General features: G+C 36.0%; 1 protein-coding gene across 1 annotated transcript in view; it reads right to left on the bottom strand.

Moving 5' to 3' along the window:
• rnf19b (ring finger protein 19B) overlaps positions 1–18,282 on the bottom strand; it is a 42,654-nt gene that overhangs the window by 1,786 nt on the left and 22,586 nt on the right. The window contains exons 3-9 of the mRNA XM_059349428.1: positions 12,674–12,873; positions 8,033–8,177; positions 7,772–7,934; positions 4,522–4,636; positions 2,012–2,152; positions 1,149–1,338; positions 73–207 (exon numbers count right to left, since the gene is read on the bottom strand). Of these exons, the coding sequence (XP_059205411.1) occupies positions 73–207; positions 1,149–1,338; positions 2,012–2,152; positions 4,522–4,636; positions 7,772–7,934; positions 8,033–8,177; positions 12,674–12,873 (1,089 nt within the window). The remainder of the gene's footprint in view (positions 1–72; positions 208–1,148; positions 1,339–2,011; positions 2,153–4,521; positions 4,637–7,771; positions 7,935–8,032; positions 8,178–12,673; positions 12,874–18,282) is intronic.

Raw genomic sequence — 18,282 nt, 5'->3', positions numbered from 1 at the left:
GCATTATCAATATTAAGAAAAGTTGGTTGGCTTAGACAGACTTTGTGAAGAAGAAGAAGACTGAGGTGTCACCTGTCAGGTAGTGTGTAGGACGAGATGATGGATCCGGCCATCCCTCGGGTGCTGGCGCAGTCGCTCCCTGCTCCCAGGCTGCCCGTCTCCCTCTGGGCCGATTCTTTAGCCAGCTCCCCTGCCTGCACCTCCAGCCTGGAGCCACAAAAACACTCTTAATAATCAATATGTCATCAAATAAACCAACATTTACACTACACACTTATTACTGGCACTGGCAGTTTCTATCAAGGGTTTTATTTATTTATCTATTCATTATTTTTATTCTGTAGGTTGGTTTATTTCTATCACAACACTATTTTATTTATATTTTATGGAGTAATGCTCATGCAATTAGATGGACAACTAAAGAGTTGTTCATTAGATTCTGTATTCACCTAATTGGTGTTTTTTGCACACGACAACTTCATTAAAGGTCATTAAATCTACTTAAAATTCAACTTGAAACTTAATTTTTCATTTGGAAACAAAACAATCTCTCCACAACGTCTTTTTAACAGCTGTTTTGGTGGTGACATTGTTTTTCAATTATTGCTTTCAAGGTCAAAATTAACTTTAACTCCTTTTCTGGAGCCTTTAACTAAACAATTTTAATGTATTTATTTAAATAGCACTGTAACTTTTACTCTTAATTTTTTATATATTTTTTGTTATATTATTTTTTTCCTCTCTCACTCTCTTTGATTTTTAAGGTTTTCCTAAATTTGAATTATTATTATCATTATATATATTGTTTTGTGTGTATGTGTTTTATTCCCTTCATCATTTTTTAACCTTAATATAATATTTCATCTGTTTATGTACTGTGCTATTTTCTTTTCTTTATTTTTTTTATTTTATTTTTTAACACTTAAATTTTTATTGAGAAAAAAATGTCTTTCAAGGAGAATGTATACATTAATCAGAACACCTCGATCACACTAGTAATAAATTATATAAGTAGCTAGATTTAAGTTTAAAAGTCCTTTTTTAATGTGTTATTCTGTCGTGATGCTTTTAATGACTTATGTAAATCGCTTTGAATCTTCTCGTTGCTGAAACGTTTTATGTAAAATAACTTGAAGCGTTTTCCTCACCTGCTGTACTTGCTGGTGCGTGTCCCCAGGGTGCCGCCTGCCAGCGTGTTGAAGTGTGGCGTGTCCCCCAGAGCCCCGGGGGCCACGGAGAGCCCCTCGCTGGGGGAGGTGGTGCTCAGACCGCTGACCGCCCCGTCCAGACTGCTCTCACCCAGGCTCGGGGACTTCAGGGCTCGCCACGCGTCCGCCACTGCAGAATCAGGTAGAAAATATATGAAGTAAGGTTTTTACCCAAGAAGGTTTCATTCACAGGGAATTTACTAAAGGTGTGAATCATCAGAGGCCCCATGATACGATTTTATCCTGATACAATATTATTGCCATTTTAAACATACTGTGATATGGTGAGTATTTATGGCGATTTAACTGTTTAACTGCATTTTGTGTCCATAAAATTAAATTCAATCAAGAATTGTTTTGTCAAATAAGAGAAAATTCTCAGTCTATCCATCTCATTTCAGTCTTTTTATTTCTCCACAATGAGAGTCAAACCCACAGACTGACCAACAAAGCTTAAATTTGCAGTGTGCATTTCTATAACCTATAACACATGGTTCATATAGATTCCTTAGTTTTACTAGTTTCATATGATACCAGTATCTTCAGTATATTCCTAAAATTGAGCCCGCTACGGCCTCCGAAAAAAAAAAACAAAGCTAGTCGTCGGAATGCTAAATATCGATATATAATGAACGATATGATATTGCCATGCAAAAATCACAATACTATGCTGTATCGATTTTTCCCCCCACCTCTAGAATTTACCTTGAGAGACAAATTAGAATAAAAAATATGAGAAGGATTTTGTGCAGGATGTGCAACAGATCTGGTGATTAACATCATCTGGTGTCTGGTGTCCTCACCTGTGATGGGACCGTCGTCCTCGTCGAAGTCGATGCGGACGCCTCGGCCCTTCCCTCTGCTGACGCCACAGCCTCCTCCTCGACACAGAGAGATGGGCACCACGCCGTACACGTAGGCCAACATGATGGGCACGCCGATACCTGCCAGCAGACAACAAACAACTCCTGTGAGGCCAATTTATATGTGAACTTTTAACTGTAAATTGTGTGTAACATCGCAGCTGTGTATCTATAGTGAAAATAGAGACAAATTACATAAACGCCCCAGACTTTAAGCAGCAGCACTACTCTCCTGTCCCCTCCCATCAGGATCGAGCAGCGAACCCTGGAGGCCACAGAGCTTTTTCAATAACTGCCCCCTTCCTCTTGAACTCTCCCTAAAATATCAGGGACTGCTCAGATCCATCCACCTTCAAAAAAAGACTCAAAACTCACAAACTGCTTTTAATGTTTGACTTATGTTGTTGAATTCAGTTTTTATTGTTTACAGCATTTTAACTGTGCTTTAAGCGTCTTTGAGTAAATAAGTGCTCTATAAATACATTTCCAGTTGTTTGAGGTGCAGTTCCACTGTTCTCCACAAGGGGGCACTGTCGCACATTAATCTGCAGCCAAATACCCATTGTCTTTTAATGTCCTTGTTATGTATCTTGTTATGTGAGCGACCATTGGCATCTCTTATATCTAATAATACAACATAATAGCAAAAGCCAGGATAATATCATATTTATGGAGACAAAAGAATCATTTCAGGATTTCTGCATGTTTTGCAAAACCCAGGTGGCTTTTTAAAATATTAAAATATATTTAAAAGCTATTTATTTTAATTTGACAGAAATAGGACAAAAATAAATAAAAAGAAAAGAAGACAGACACAGAAACTCAATATGTTTCAAATAAATAATCAAAATGTAAAGTTGTGGATTAAACGTGAGCGAAACCAAATAATCAACATATTTGTCTGATGCCTATTTAGGTTTAATTCTGTGAGGTTTTTTAATTTTGTATTTATATTATTATTATTATTTTGGGTGGGAAAATAGAAACACTAGCCTTCTTAATTCTAAAGATGCTTATTGATAGAAAAACTTCAATAATTTAAAAAAAAGTATGATACACATGATTTGGAGAGACTTGTGTTTCCATTGGTCACATCCACCAAATAAGTTCTCAGACATCAAAAGTTACTATGATGTGCAAACAAAGGGTTCAATATATATTAATAAATTCCAGAAGACTGAAGTCATAAAATTCCAACAGTGGATGTAAGACAACAACAGGAAAGTTAAAATAGAGCTGGAGGAACAGTGGAGCCCTGAAGGAACGACATGTTTGTGTTACAGACGGGATTCTTGCAGTGGATTTTGGATTAGTGCAGAAAATAAAATCTCTGATGAACAAAAATGTATGAAACACAACATTTTGTTCAATGAAATAATCTTCACAAAATGATAATGATTTTCAAAGAGTGGTTTTAAACTCATGATCACTTTGTATGATTTCCTACAAAAAAACTTTTTTTCATTGAAATTATGCTTTTATGTATCTATTTTATTGTACTTTTAATTTTTATATTTACTATTATTCATTTTTTTTTATTATTGTTTTATTTTCATGTTCTTTTACATTAATTATGGCATTTTATTCCTGTTTTTATGTTCATTCCATGTCCATTTATTTTATTTTTTAAATGTATTTTTTACAGTTATTTTACTTTGTATTTTTATATTTCATTATCATATTTTTTTTTTATTATTGATTTATTTTCAGGTTATTTTATATTATTATATATTCCATGCCAATTTATTTAATATTTTTTTTATTATTTCCGACAAAAAACAATGCAATTTGTAGCTTTCCTACAAGATTTTGTCTGTTGACGGTGTATGCAAGTCATGAGGTAATGGTCTTTATGTACAATTTTTTATAAGCCTGAACCCTTTTTTTTTTTGGTGCCTAAACCTAACCAAATAACTATTTTTCGCAACGTCAACCACATGTTTATATCATACAAATTCCTAATTTTCAGAGGAAATGAAATCATCCTGTTCATGACTCAACAGCCTCTGTAATCTCATTTAGCCACTAGTTAACAGCTGCCTTTTATTTAGGACACATTCCATCTTCTAAATTCACAGCTTCAGATGCAGATTATGCTGTAAAATAAAACGTGAAAATCTCTTGAGCTAATGTTAACTACAGAGTGCATAAATGCTGACTCATTTCAGGGTTTTAGGACTCATTTCTGCAGCAAAAATCTGTGCAGATCTCTCCTTTTGTTGGAGAAAACATGTTAGATAATACGAGTCTGCATCTCTACAGCGCATCTTATTTTGTCTGGTTGCAGCTGCTGGTTGTGTGAAAGCAAACATCCCGAGAACATTCTGTATTTTTCATTCCAGTCGAGTGTCTGGACACTGACAAACAGTCTGTGCTCGGCTTGTTTTGGCCGTCAGCCCTGGAGGTTCACGGTGCATGATAACAGGAGACGGTGCTGTCGGGTTTCTTACCCACGCTGACAGCCGCGATGACGGGGGCGGTGATGATGGACAGGGCCACGCCTCCCGTGATGGCCAGGTTCCTTCGGTGACGAGACGTCTTCTTCAGCTCGTAGTGAGCGTGGATCTGCAGCACAGCGGAGGGAGAGAGGTCAGAGCTGAAGCTGCACACAGGCAGGACGAGGTTAGTTGGCAGAGGTCAGAGGTCGCACTTTTGGTGAATTTAAAATGACCACAAACACAGAAAATGTCCGTGTGTCACTGTTAGATGAATCCATAGTAACTAATAAACACACAGTGATGCTGAGAAAATGTAAATAATTATCCTTATGACCCCTCAATTACAGTATTAAACATATGATTAGTACTTTAAATTGCAGAATGCACTTGAGGTGAAATTTCAGCAAGAAAATTCCAATGTGGGTAAATGGGTTTCATTTTTCTTTGAAGTTATGCATCTATGTATTATATATATATATATTTTAAATTAATCCCTTTTTAATTTTTTTACTTTGTATTTTATATTTATTACTATTATCATTCCTTTTTATTATAGTTTTATTTTCATGTTTATTTACATTAATTGTGGCATATTAGTCTTGTTTTTATGTTCATTTCATGTTCATTTATTCTATTTAAAAATATATTTTTTTACCATTTTTTAATTTACAATTATTATTATTATTATTATTACATTATTATTACTTTTAAATCATATTTTTACAGTTTTTTTACTTTGTACTTTTATATTTATTATTATTATCATTTTTTATTATTATTGTTAGATTTTCATGTTATTTTACATTAATTATGGCATTTTATTCCTATTTGCATTGTCATTCCATGTCCATTTATTTTATTCAAAAAATGTATTTTTAATATTTTTTTACTTTGATTTTTATATTTACTATTATTTTATATTATTTAAAAAATATTTTTATTTTTTCACTTTTTATTTATATATATTATAATTATATATTTTTTATTTATTATTGTTTTATTTTCATGTTATTTTACATTAGTTATGGCATTTTCCCCCTGTTTTTATCTTCATTCCAAGTTGCTATACAAATAAAGTTTATTCATATTATCATTATTAATTCTTCACACTGTGCCAGTTTTGTGTAGTTCCACTGCTCTCCATAGGGGTGCGCTGTCATACATTAATCTGCAGCCAAAAACCCATTGTCCTCTAATTTCCTTGTTATGTATCATGTTATGAGAGCGACCATTGGCATCTTTTGTGTCTAAAAATACAACATAATAACCAAAGCCAGGATAATATCATATTTATGGAGACAAAAGAGGAATTTCAGAATTTCTGCATGTTTTGCAAAAACCCAGGTGGCTTTTTAATATATTAAAAAGTGATTCATTTTAATTTAACAGAAATAGAAACAAAGGAACCTAGAAACAAGCTGTTTCAAATAAATAATCAAAATGTAAAGTTGTGAATAAAAAAGTGAGCAAAACCAAATAAATAAAACATACTTGTCTGATGGCTATTTAGATTTGATTCTGTGAGTTTTTTAATTTTAGATTTTATAATATTATTTAAGAGTTATTGTATATTTGTATTATGATTGATTTATTTAGATTTAATCTTATCTTCTGTGTTTTGTTAAACGTACACCGTTATGTGTGTTCTGCTCATTAACAGACAGAGAAGAAGAAAAAAAGAAAACAAATAAAAAGAAAAAACGTTTTTTTGTCCCATTAATTTCTTGTGAATCAGTTCAAGTTGTTAATTTCATCTCAGCTGCTTTCAATTTCAGCTCACTAAAACTAAAACATCTGTCAGCATCCTTGTTGTATTTCACAGGAACTTGGAAATAAATTATTATCTAAATAATGAATTTAGACAATGTGACGTGTTCTAAGGAAATGGAAACTCAAAGTAACTGAAAGTGTTTTCTGGTATTTCTAGAAAACGTTTCACATTGTGAAAAAACGAGGGCAGCATACTGAAACTCAACAGAAAAGATGTCGTAAATTCCAGATAAAGGCCCGAGGAGGAGGAGGAGGATTGTGAAAGAGAGCGACTGAGGCAGAGCTGTAAACTATTTGTGTGTGTTGCCACAAAGTCGAGGTTTCCACTTCTGGTTTCTGCTGCTGAAGATAAACGTTCAGGGAACTGACCAAAGAGACTAAAAACTGTGTGAAAGACATTTGAAACTGAAGGAACAATGACAGGAAATGTTCAGTTTAATATTTTAAGATCACAGATAACGTTTCGAGAGAAGTTGCTCTTCAAAAATCCCCTGATTATTCTCATTTATACTTCCTTTTCACGGCTTTCTCATTTTATATCCTGGTATTAGTTTGGAAATTAGTTTTTGTGAAATTTTAGTGGAAACTGGGTCAAAACAAAACTTTTGTAATCATTAAAAAATAATAATAACTTGGAAAATCCCAAACAATCAGGTGACCAAAACTTCAACACTTATCAACAGATTGATGAAATGAAGAAAAGAAAAACGATCCAGGGGAGAAAGAGAAAAGCCGACAGGAGCAGCGAGGAAAAAACTAACAAAGAAAAAACGTTTTCTCAATTTCTTTGAAGCTTTAGTTTAAATAACAAACATGCTGCCATTTAAATTTCCCTCTTTTTCTCTTTTCTCTTTTTATGTTTCATCTTGTTATTATTTTCCACATTTTATTTTTTACATTTTATTATATTTTCTTCTACTTATTTTCTTTTATTCCATTATAATAATAATAATAATTATTATTATTATTATTTTTATTTTATATATTATTAGAATTTATTCTATCCCTTTTCTCTATTTGAAAGAATTTCAGACTTTGATAAAGCATTGATTTATATTTTTATTTAATTATTATGATTTATTTATTTTTAATTATTGTTTCTTTGAAGTTATATATTTTTTATTTAATTTGTATTATTATTTAAATTGAATTGTATTTTTTTATTTTACTTATTTTATTCCATTATTATTATTATTATTATTATTATTATTATTATTGTTGTTATTATTTTATTATTATTTCTTTGGAGTAAAATTTTCATTTTTTAAATTTAATTTGTATTTAAATTGAATTATATTTTTTCTTTAACTTTTTCTGTTTTATTCCATTGTGATTTTATTTATTTTTATTATAATATATATAACTATATTTAATTCAGTAGTATTTTATTCTATCCTTTTTCTCTATTTGTTAATGTTTCTGGACCAGCAATTAAAAAAATAATTCCACCGCAGGTTGTTCTGTTTATTGTTTGTCTCTGCAGGTTTCTCACCTTGCGGCCGACGTACACAGGGATGCCGATGACCATGGCGGGGACGGCGATGCCTGCGATGAGGGTGATGCCGACCGGAGCTCCGATCAGCGTCCCCAGCTGCCACAGAATCTTCTTCTTCCTGCTCCAAGGCTTCTTCCCCCAGAACGTGCAGCCGGATGGACTAACGGAGGGAAAACACAGAGCGAAACATGAAGGAACACTGGAATTAAAAGTCAGACATGGAGCCGAGATGAGAAGTGGAATAAGAGGTCTGGGTACCTGAGGTAGTGCAGGTCGGAGATCTCCTTCATGCAGAGCCAGCAGAACTCGCAGCCGCAGACGGCGCAGGTCATGTGATTGCAGCTGCCGTCGTTCATCTTGATGATGTAGGCGCCGCAGCGAGGGCACGGCTTGATGTCGTCAGCTGGAGAGACAGAAGAGAGTTTGACACTTAGCAACACTTTTCAATTCTTACATTTGTTGATAAAGAAAACTTTAAACACATATTTTACCTTTTGGCAGATGGGGAAATTGCTGCCCATAGTGTTTCTATTAAAGTTGAATATAAATTTTTGAAGCAAAATTTTGCAATGTCACATTAGAGGAAATGTGGATTAGGGACGTAGAAGTTCCTCTTAAAAAAATCCCCTGATTGTCTCTAATTTCTGCTTCCGTTTCACGTCTTTATCAAATTAGATTCTGGAATTAGTTCAGAAATTAGTTTTGGTTAAATTTTAGTGGAAACTGGGCCAAAACAAAACTTTTGAAATCATTAAAAAAAAAAAAAAACTTGGAAAATCCTAAACAATTTTCATGATGCTGTGATTATCCTAGAGATCACAACAGCTCATTTTATATACTGAGGTCCAGTCTCAAGAAATGTCCTCACTGCAATGAACTGGCTACTTCTGATGACTAACATCATCTCACATGAAGAAAACTGGGCTCATTGAATCTACAAGAGTCTCAGCTTTCCACTGATACCCAGTTTATTTGATCCAAAGCCTGTTTAGGGACCTCAGTATGCACAAATATTCATATACAGTAGGCGGAAATGGAACATTTGTACTACATGAGAAAAACTATGTGTTTTCTTTTGCCTTAAATTGCATGTTATTAGCATAAAGTAAATGCAATTTAAACACATAATTCTCTTTTTAGGCAAATGAGAAAATTTCTGCCTGTAGTCGTGTTTCCATTAAAGTCGAATCAAATTTTGGAGCAAAATTTTTCAATGTCGCATTAGAGAAAATGTGGATTAGGGACATAGAAGTTCCTCTTGAAAAAAATCCATTGATTGTCTCTCATTTCTGCTTCCTTTTCACGACTTTCACAAGTTAGATCCTGGAATTAGTTTGGAAATTAGTTTTGGTGAAATTTAAGTGGAAACTGGGCCATAACCAATTAATTATAAAAAAAAAAAAAAAAAAATGACTCGGAAAATCCAAAACAATCAAGTGACCAAAACTTCAACACTATGTTTAGGTTCTGACTTTTAAAACATAAAGATTTAAGCAAGGTTAATGATTTAAACACATATGAGAGAGCAGATGAGAAATGTGTTGCCTATTTGTTACATTGACAATTAACTACAATTAACCAATTGTTTAAAAGTTTCCAATAAAGTCAAATTTTGGAGCAAAATGTTGAAATGTCGCATTAAAGAAAATACGAATTAGGGATGTTTTCATCAACTGGTTCAGTGTGAATAAACAAAGCATAAACATACTTTGGTCAGAAGATTTTATGCACATTTTTGGAAAGTTTCATCAAATGTTGATGTTTCCTTTAACCTCCAAATCTTTAAAATGTGCAGAGAAATTTGTTGGAGGAAACACGACTCATGCCTCCTTCGACCTGCAGTCAGAGATCTCATAAGATGCATCGGAGCTCCAGACACTTCGAAGGAGAAAACAGTAGCCGGGTTTCCATTAAATCGAATTTTGAAGCAAAATTTTGAAATATCGCATAAAACAGAATGTGAATTAGGGACGTTTCCATCAGCTGGTTTAGAGCGAATAAACAAAGCTGCAGTAATGTACTTTTGTCAGAAGATGGCAGTGTGATGTGTTGCTGTAGGCTAATCTGTCAGTAAACAGGAGAAGAAGAAGAGAGGAAATAACAACAAAGTGTTTGCTAATCGAGAGAAAATGGAGAGAAGTCTTCAAGAATTGGATTCAATGGAACAACTTATAATTGTTCTTTCATGTCAGAGGCAACAGCTGATCAGTCATGTGAGTTAAATGTCAGAACTTATTCTGAGAAAGTGTTTCCATCTCCTGTTTAGCGCATTAACTATTTTTTGAAAAAGACAAAAACCACCTCAAACAAGCGTAAAAACTTTTATGCGCATTCTTGAAATTCTTCTTGAATTTTGATGTTTCCATCGAGCTTTTCTCATGTGTAGAGAAATTTGTTAATGGAAACACGGCTACTTTCTTGTTTGAGAGTTGAATCGATTCTCCTCAAACTTTCAGTAAGATTCAGCACATTTTCCTAAATGTTTACAGCCCCTGAAATTATTAAAGTGCCCAGCATCCTCTCAAAATACAATCCTGCCACTCAGCGTTGTTTTGAAACTTAGAAATCTGGGTTACTAAGCCCACAACATCTTTAAATCCCTCAAGCGATCTCAAATAATATTAAACTCCAGAAAAACACATTTTTGTGTCTGGTTTTGCACCAAAATCTAAATGCAAATGTATTCACACAATAAAAAAAAGTCAAAAAAGGTTAAAATCCTCCTTCTAACAGAGGAGAAAACCAAAATAGTCTTATTTAAATGCAACAAAAAAACCTCTTCAGTGGTTCTATCTGTTTTTTCTTCCTTCCTTTGGCAGCAAAATCAAACCTCATTAGCGTAATGGATCGGACAATCGGAGCAGTTTGTCCTCTAATGCATTTTAAAGGGAAAAAAAGTCAATTTACTGTGTGTTTGATGCTGGGACTGCTCTCTGCTCTTTAAAGGGCATTTTGGCATTTTAACTCAGAGAGACTCTGGCAGATCTGGCTGAAAGGAGGGCTGTGTGTGTGTGTGTGTGTGTGTGTGTGTGTGTATGGTTGTTATTGTTTGTGTATTCTGCTGACACACTCTCTTGTCTCTCTTCTGCTCTCATCTCTCTCCCTTGCATTTCTTTTTCTGCGTATAAACAGACAGAAAGAGAGATAGACAGGCAGACAGAGAGACAGACAGACAGGCAGACAGACAAGCAGACAGTCAGGCAGAGAGACAGACAGGTAGACAGACAGACAGACAGACAGACAGACAGACAGACAGGGAGGTAGACAGGCAGGCAGGTAGACGGGCAGAGAGACAGACAGGGAGCAGCCTGAACATTTCTATGAGTCAGTTCGTGTCTTCTGGATTGTCGTCAGTTCTTGTGAATATTTGGCTCGGAGAGGCGGACTGGAAGTGGTGAATTAAGAGAAGACAGAGAGAGGAGATCGACTGAGGACAGCTGGAGGGATTTAGTTAATAGATTTTTAATCAAAATGGAATTAAAGACACACACGCACACGCACACGCGCACACACACACACACACACACACACACACACACAAGGATGTTTGTGCACATAAGCACGGATGTTTGTATCCATCAACACGACGACAAGTGAATTAAACGACTGCGTCAACACTTTGAGAACTGCACTGTTTTGCAGAGTTAGACAGATATGAGAGTGAGATAGCAAATAGAGAAAATGTGAAGTCACAGCCAGGAGACAGTTAGCTTAGCTTAGCATAAAGACTGGAAACGGATGGAAACAGCTAGCCTGTTTAAAGCTGTGATTATTTTGGAGATTTCTGTATTTTCAGAGATTGGATGATGAGCAATTCTGTTCTCTAAACTGTCGAGAAACCCCCTTACTGTCAAAATACCAAGGCTGCACATCCTCTGAATGATCTAGGTCTCTAGTTTATGGTTGTAAAGTTTCATGATGCTGTGATTATCCTAGAGGTCACAGCAGCTCATTTTATATACTGAGGTCGAGACTTAAGAAATGCCCTCACTGCAATGAACTGGCTACTTCTGATGACTAACATCTTCCACATGAAGAAAACTGGGCTCATTGAATCCACAAGAGTCTCAGCTTTCCACTAATACCCAGTTTATGTGATTTAAAGCCTGTTTAGGGACCTCAGTATGCACAAATCAATTCAAATACAGTAGGCAGACAGCACACTTGTACAACATGAGAAAAAAAAAGTATTTTTTTTGCCTTAAATTACATGTTATCGGCATAAATTATGCATGTATGTAAAGAGGAGACTTGTGGGAACACAGAGAGCTTATTCTCATTCAGACAGCATAACGTCAGAGGGTCACATGACCTCTGAATAAAATTGAGCCCGCTAAAGCCTCTGAAAGAAAATAAAAATGGTGAAAATACGGACAGCAGGTTAAAAAAAGTAAATTATCTGCATGTTAGAAATGAGTTTCTGTGGTTGAACTTGACTTGACAAGGAAAACTGAAACCAAACTGTGCAGCACATGTTCTGAACACCCGACTTCACCAAGTTTGGATGCAAAAAATGTTGCAGTGACATTTTTAAAAGCCGTATGACAGGAAGCAGGGCGATGCAGTCAGGAAGCTATCAATAGGAGAAACTGTGATATAAATAGCATCTCACGCTCAACTGAACGGCGCTTGCGGTGGGAAACGGCGGGGAGTCGGCACAACAGACGCGAGACAACTTTGACTCAGCGCCTTGACAGACTGACATGTGATAGAGACTGACAGAGACACAGAGGCAGAGGGCTCGAGAGGTGTGAAGAATATTTTCAGGTCGGAAATGCTGGAGGAGAAGATTTTCATCTGTCTGACACGCACGTCTGCACGTGTGAGTGTGGTTATTCTCCTGGGAGCTTGGGAGGCGTGTGTGTGTGTGTGTGTGTGTGTGTTTTCTCGGGTACTCACCGGGGCCCTGCTCCTGCGTGTAGCTGGGCGAGTGGTTGCTGTGGGTGTGCAGGGACTGGGCCCTCTGTTGGCGGGCCGAGTCGCAGGTCTGGTTGGGGTGCCAGGCCTGTTTGCAGTGGTAGCAGAACTCGGCGCCGCATCCCTCCCTGCGACACACCAGCCGGGGACAGCTGGCACAGCCCGAGGCAATCACAGCGAATCTGAGAGGAAAGAGACGAGTGTTTAGTCATCTAGAGAGTCAAATTAGAAAAAATGGAGATTAAGTGACAGCAAGGGCTTTGCAAGTTTGTGTTTTTGCTGTTGTTACATAGATGGTGTTGTTTTTCTTTCTTTTTTATTTAAAAATATCTACTAAACATTAGAGGTGGGGGGAAAAATGGATACAGCATAGTATCGCAATATTTTGCGTGTCAGTATTATATCAATTCATGGCCGCCAGGTATCGATATTTAGTGTTATGGCGGCAAAACTAAACTGCGTCAGGATATCTCATCGGGAAATTGTCGAAATAACGCTGCAAAGTTAGCCATTTTTTATATTTCAATTTTTTAATTTTTAGGAAAAACAGGCACAAATTTAAAGAAAAAAATATATATAAACATGTATACATATATAATATTTTCTCCCACCAACCCCCCCAAAAAAAACCCACTCCAATCCTCTTCTTTAGTAAGCCATTTTTTATGTTTCATTCATAAAAAATTTAAAGCAGTGAAGCTTAAAATTGAGGAAAGTTTGACAAAATGCAACAATTGCGAGTAGATTTCTAATTTATCAATTGAACCTTGACAAATTGCAAACTGACTAATAAATGGATCAAAGTATGCCAAAAACATTGTTAAAACAATTTTTTTTAAAAGTCTGACTTCATGCTTCGTCAGGTTTGCCTGCAAAATGACAAGCAAATAACTTCTAAAATGCTTTTTTTTCTAAATGGAGTTCTGAGTGATCAGAGCTGTGCAACAGAATCTGGTTTGCTGACTTATTATGGCATGATCCTGTTTGAAAAGTTTGCTTCAAGTTGGCATAAAGAAAAAACAGGATAAGTTAAGTAAAGGAGATAAGTTAAGTTAAGATAAGTTAAGTTAAGTTAAGTTAAGTTAAGTTAAGATAATACTTTATAAGACCCACATATACATTTTCTTGCAACCACATGATGCTGACATTGAGCTACCGAATTGGGCAATATATTACACATCTGAGACGCAGCTTTAGAGATGCAGAGACTGTTAAATCAAACGCAGCTTTGAAGAGATGAAGATCTCCAATACAGCCACTTAAACGAGTACATTATAGAGACTGGAAGCTCTCAGTTAGGCTGAGAAGAGATTTGATCAATATAGTAATCACTTAGTAACAACACTGAGAGAGGAGAGGAGAGAGACGGGACGAAGTCAATCAATTCGCATCTCACAAAGTTCGATACTGAGCAAGGAGACAGAGGAGCAGTAAATACAGCAGAGATGGAGTTATTGTTACTGACACGAAAGGTTGTTTAAAGCTGAGACATTAAAGAGGCCAGCAGGTCGTCTGAGTGCTATGAATCATCAAAAAATAGCAGAATTGTTTAAAGTTTTGCAACATTAGGAAATCCCCAAAACGAAAACCCACTTGTTCACCGGCCTGTGGTCAAACTTTCCACCAAGCTTCATTGAAATTTCTGATGTTTTTAAATATCCTGCCAACAACCACAAAGACAGCCCCAAAGCTAATATAGGTTTCTGTGTGGAGGTGAAAACTTGATGAAAAATACACATTTTCAATGCCAGAATAACCATACCAGAGTTAGGCCAAGACACTTTTAACCCTGCTGTGGTCATTTTTGACCCCAAATCACTTCTTTTGCTGTCATCTAAAAACTACAAGTTGACATATCCCACTCTGTGCATTCCCTTCAAGAATTTTTTCCCCAGTATTACAAAAAAGAAAATCAGGTTTTATTACTTTTTTTCTCTTGAAATGAGACCTAATGTTGTAGATTTGACTAAAATTGACCAATAATAGTGAAAAAATGATGAAACTAAACAACAAAAAACAGCCTAAAGTCATGGGGTCCTTTTTGAGCCGACGTTGCATGGTCAACCGGAGGACTACACAAGGGTTAAGCAAATAAATATAGCAAATAGGGCGTAGTTTTATAACAATAAAGGCAATTACAGAGAGGAAGAGAGAGTCTATCAATCACTGAAGGAATCACAAAGGAAATATTGTCACCAAGCTAAGTGGGAGAAAACATGTTGGAGGAGTGATAACAAAAGCAGACCAGGATTTTCACTTTTTTTGGCCTTTTTTCTTCCCGGACAAACAAAGACGATGCCAGCTTCCTGTTCCGTAATAGCCGAGCTTTTAAGTTATACTATTAAAAAGGAAGAGGAGCATGCAAGACGTGCAAACATGACAAACTTATAATTGTTTTGGCACGCCTCCAACATGCCGGCTCCAACACGCCGCTCATTACCAGCTCTTCAAACAGCGTGACAGGCCCGTTCACAGGACGGAATAAATTAACGGATATCAGAGGAGACATGAGTTTGCTTTCTCGGGACAAGATGAGACAAGAAGTGGCATTCCTGCTGAGGCCCTTCACCCTGCATCTGTGAGGATTTAGACATCACTTCTGTCTCAAAAAGAAAAAAGAAATTGGCTTCTCTAATGATGAAACAAACCATCCTGTGTGTTTAAACAGGCCTCAAAAGGTCAAATCACTGACTGACTAAACTTTTGATTGAACATGAGGAAAAACAAAAATACAGAGATGCCAGTTTTGCATTTTATTCCTGCTGCATCAGCACTCTGGTTCCAGCAACGTCTAAACAGAAACACAACAGGAACACAACAGCAGGGTGTCAAATGAAAACTGAACAAGCTCCTCACACGGAAACAAAATTCCTTAACAATTTTCCTTCCCTCCAGGTGAAAACCCATTTTTTGTCAGAGGAAAATCCAACTTCTTCAAAGGGAAGAAGGAGAAATGCTCTTTTTATTTCTCCACAATGAGTCAAACCAACAGACAAACCAACAAAGTATTCAGTCAAACTGAACTGAACTGATATCAAACATGTATGGACGACTACAACTGCAGTGTTTTATCAAACTTTCAAAAACTTTGTGTGTGTCTGTGAAATAATGTCGCCACAAAGTCACATACCTGGTTCCAGTGTCTTTAGCATGTATCTTAAACCCTCTTAACTTTGCTGTGATGGTACCTATATATTCCTTAGATCTTAGATCTTGCTACAGCCTCTGGAAAAAAAAAGAAACGGCGAAAATACTGACGTCTGAATGCTAAATATCGATACTTACACAATACTGTGCTGTATCAATTTTTCCCCATCTCTAGTGGTTTTACAGTATGACGTACTTATCCATAATCAGTGTATTCTCTACAGTAATGTTTTTTAGCCACCTAAAACAAATCAATATCCTTTAAAGGGTTCACCTTGCTGCCAGACAATTCTTTACAAGGGGGAATTGAAGAATTTCAGACTTTGTTAAAGTATTGATTTCTCTAAGAAATATTTTATATTTTTTATAATTATTTATTTTTATTTAATTTGTATTATTATTTCAATTGAATTGTATTTTTTTATTTTTTTGTATTTCTTTTTCTTTTTTATTATTATTATAGATAACAAACATGCAGCCATTTAAATTTCTCTACTTTTTTTGTTCTATTACATTGTGAAACCGTGACACAATGATTTAAAGGTCAAAGCATTTTGCCATTTAATTTATTTAATATTTCACGATTATTATCATTATTATTATTATCATTTGTTTGTATTTGTTTTTTTATTATTATTTAAATTAAATTGTGTATGGAAGGCAACTAGTAGCATCCAATAACATTTTGCTTGGATGGATGGATACGGTGTACAGCTTATATATACTAGACAAACAAATAGCAGGAGAAAATAACAATAAAAGCAAATAAACAAATAAAGGGGAGGGGATTGAAGCTGTTCTATCGTCTCTTCAAAGCCAACAGACTCCATTGAAAAAACAGTCATTTTAACTCGCAAAACAAGGGAGCTGCTGTCGTACCGCTGCCTCGATCGGTTACTCTGTTTGTGTTACTGTGTGACTTTGTTTAATACAAACTGACCCTTAAAAACACTCAAGTCACACAATAACATAGAGAAAAAGCAGCAGTAGACCAGAAACTCCTGTGTTGTGTGACATAAAATTTCTGTTTTTGTCAAAGGAGTCTGGTGGCATAAATAACAGCTTCAGCTCCTGCCTGCTTCTGCCAACTGCCTTCTACTGAACATGATACACTGACGAAGGACAAGAACCTCGTACAACTCCACTTCAAAGAAATCCAAACGATCCCTATAACACAACATTTAGATTGTAACTGACTGCTGCATTTACACAGTGAGGTCTTACAGGATGTATTGTGTCCTTAAAATCTAGACGGTTATAAAAACAGAGCTGGAGAGAAAACAAGACCTTGATTTTGAGACAATCTGTGCAGAAGCAGCACAAGTTATATTATATTTCGTGAAAGACATCTGGCTCCTCCGCCGCTGAAGGACTCTACTTCTCAAACCAGACTCTTCTCCTCTGGAGAGCCCCGGTGGTGGAACCAACATCCAAACTCCATCTGATCTGCTGAGTCCTTATCAATCTTTAAGAAGAGACTGAAGACCCAACTCTTTATTGAACACCTTCACTCTTGATCTACACAGATGACAACGACCCCTTGCATGACCTAAAAACACTTACGTCCTAACAGTGTTGGAGTCAAGACCACCTAAACCGAGACCAAGTCAATCCCAAGACCACGGTGTATCGAGACCGAGTCAGGACCAAGACCAGTCCCAGCTGTCTCCGTTAGCGTTGCTTTGCAGAATTTACAAATTACTGTGTTTTCTTTTTCTTGTAGTTGTGCACAAAAAAGAGTTGGCTGACATCTTGCCAGACATTACGCATATGTAATAAGTAGCCTAAAAAGATAATAAATAGTTTTAAGGTAAAAGATAAAGTGGTGGTGGATGCAAATGATGTGTTATTGTCTATTTAGGGTTGCTGTGGGAAAGAGACTATAATAAATAGAATAATAATGACTCAATTGACCTCAATTTGCAATATAAAAATGAAACATTTTGCAAAAAGTCTTGTAATATCCTCCAATAACACTTCAGGGTTGACATTTTCAATTTCCAGGAGTGCCATATAAAGGGTTAACAAGTAAATCCCAAAAATGCACAGTTGTGGTCTTGAAATAAAATCCAGAGTCCGCTTTGTCCGAGGCCGAGTAAAAATGCAGATTCCGAGAAGAGACCGAAACCTTCTAAAAGTGGTCCCAAGACCAATCTCGAGTACTACAACACTGCAACCTAATGGACTCAACCGAACCCACGGCGCTTTTCCTTCCTATGTTTCTTGACTTCATCTTTGCTTGTGTTGTATTAACTCTGAAATGTACGTCGCTTTGGAAAAAAGCGTCTGCTAAATGACATTGTAGAATTGTAGAATTGTATTATTTCACCCTTCATCATACCATTTCATTACAGTCCATCCAACAGTTGCTGAGATAATTCAGTCTGCAGCAGCTCAGTGGGCAGACAGTAACAGACCCCTGCAGCCTATGTGCTAAAAAACAA

This window comes from Centropristis striata, chromosome 14 (genome assembly GCF_030273125.1).
Source record: "Centropristis striata isolate RG_2023a ecotype Rhode Island chromosome 14, C.striata_1.0, whole genome shotgun sequence".
Taxonomy (NCBI): domain Eukaryota; kingdom Metazoa; phylum Chordata; class Actinopteri; order Perciformes; family Serranidae; genus Centropristis; species Centropristis striata.
This window is presented reverse-complemented; position numbering and strand designations above follow the sequence as displayed.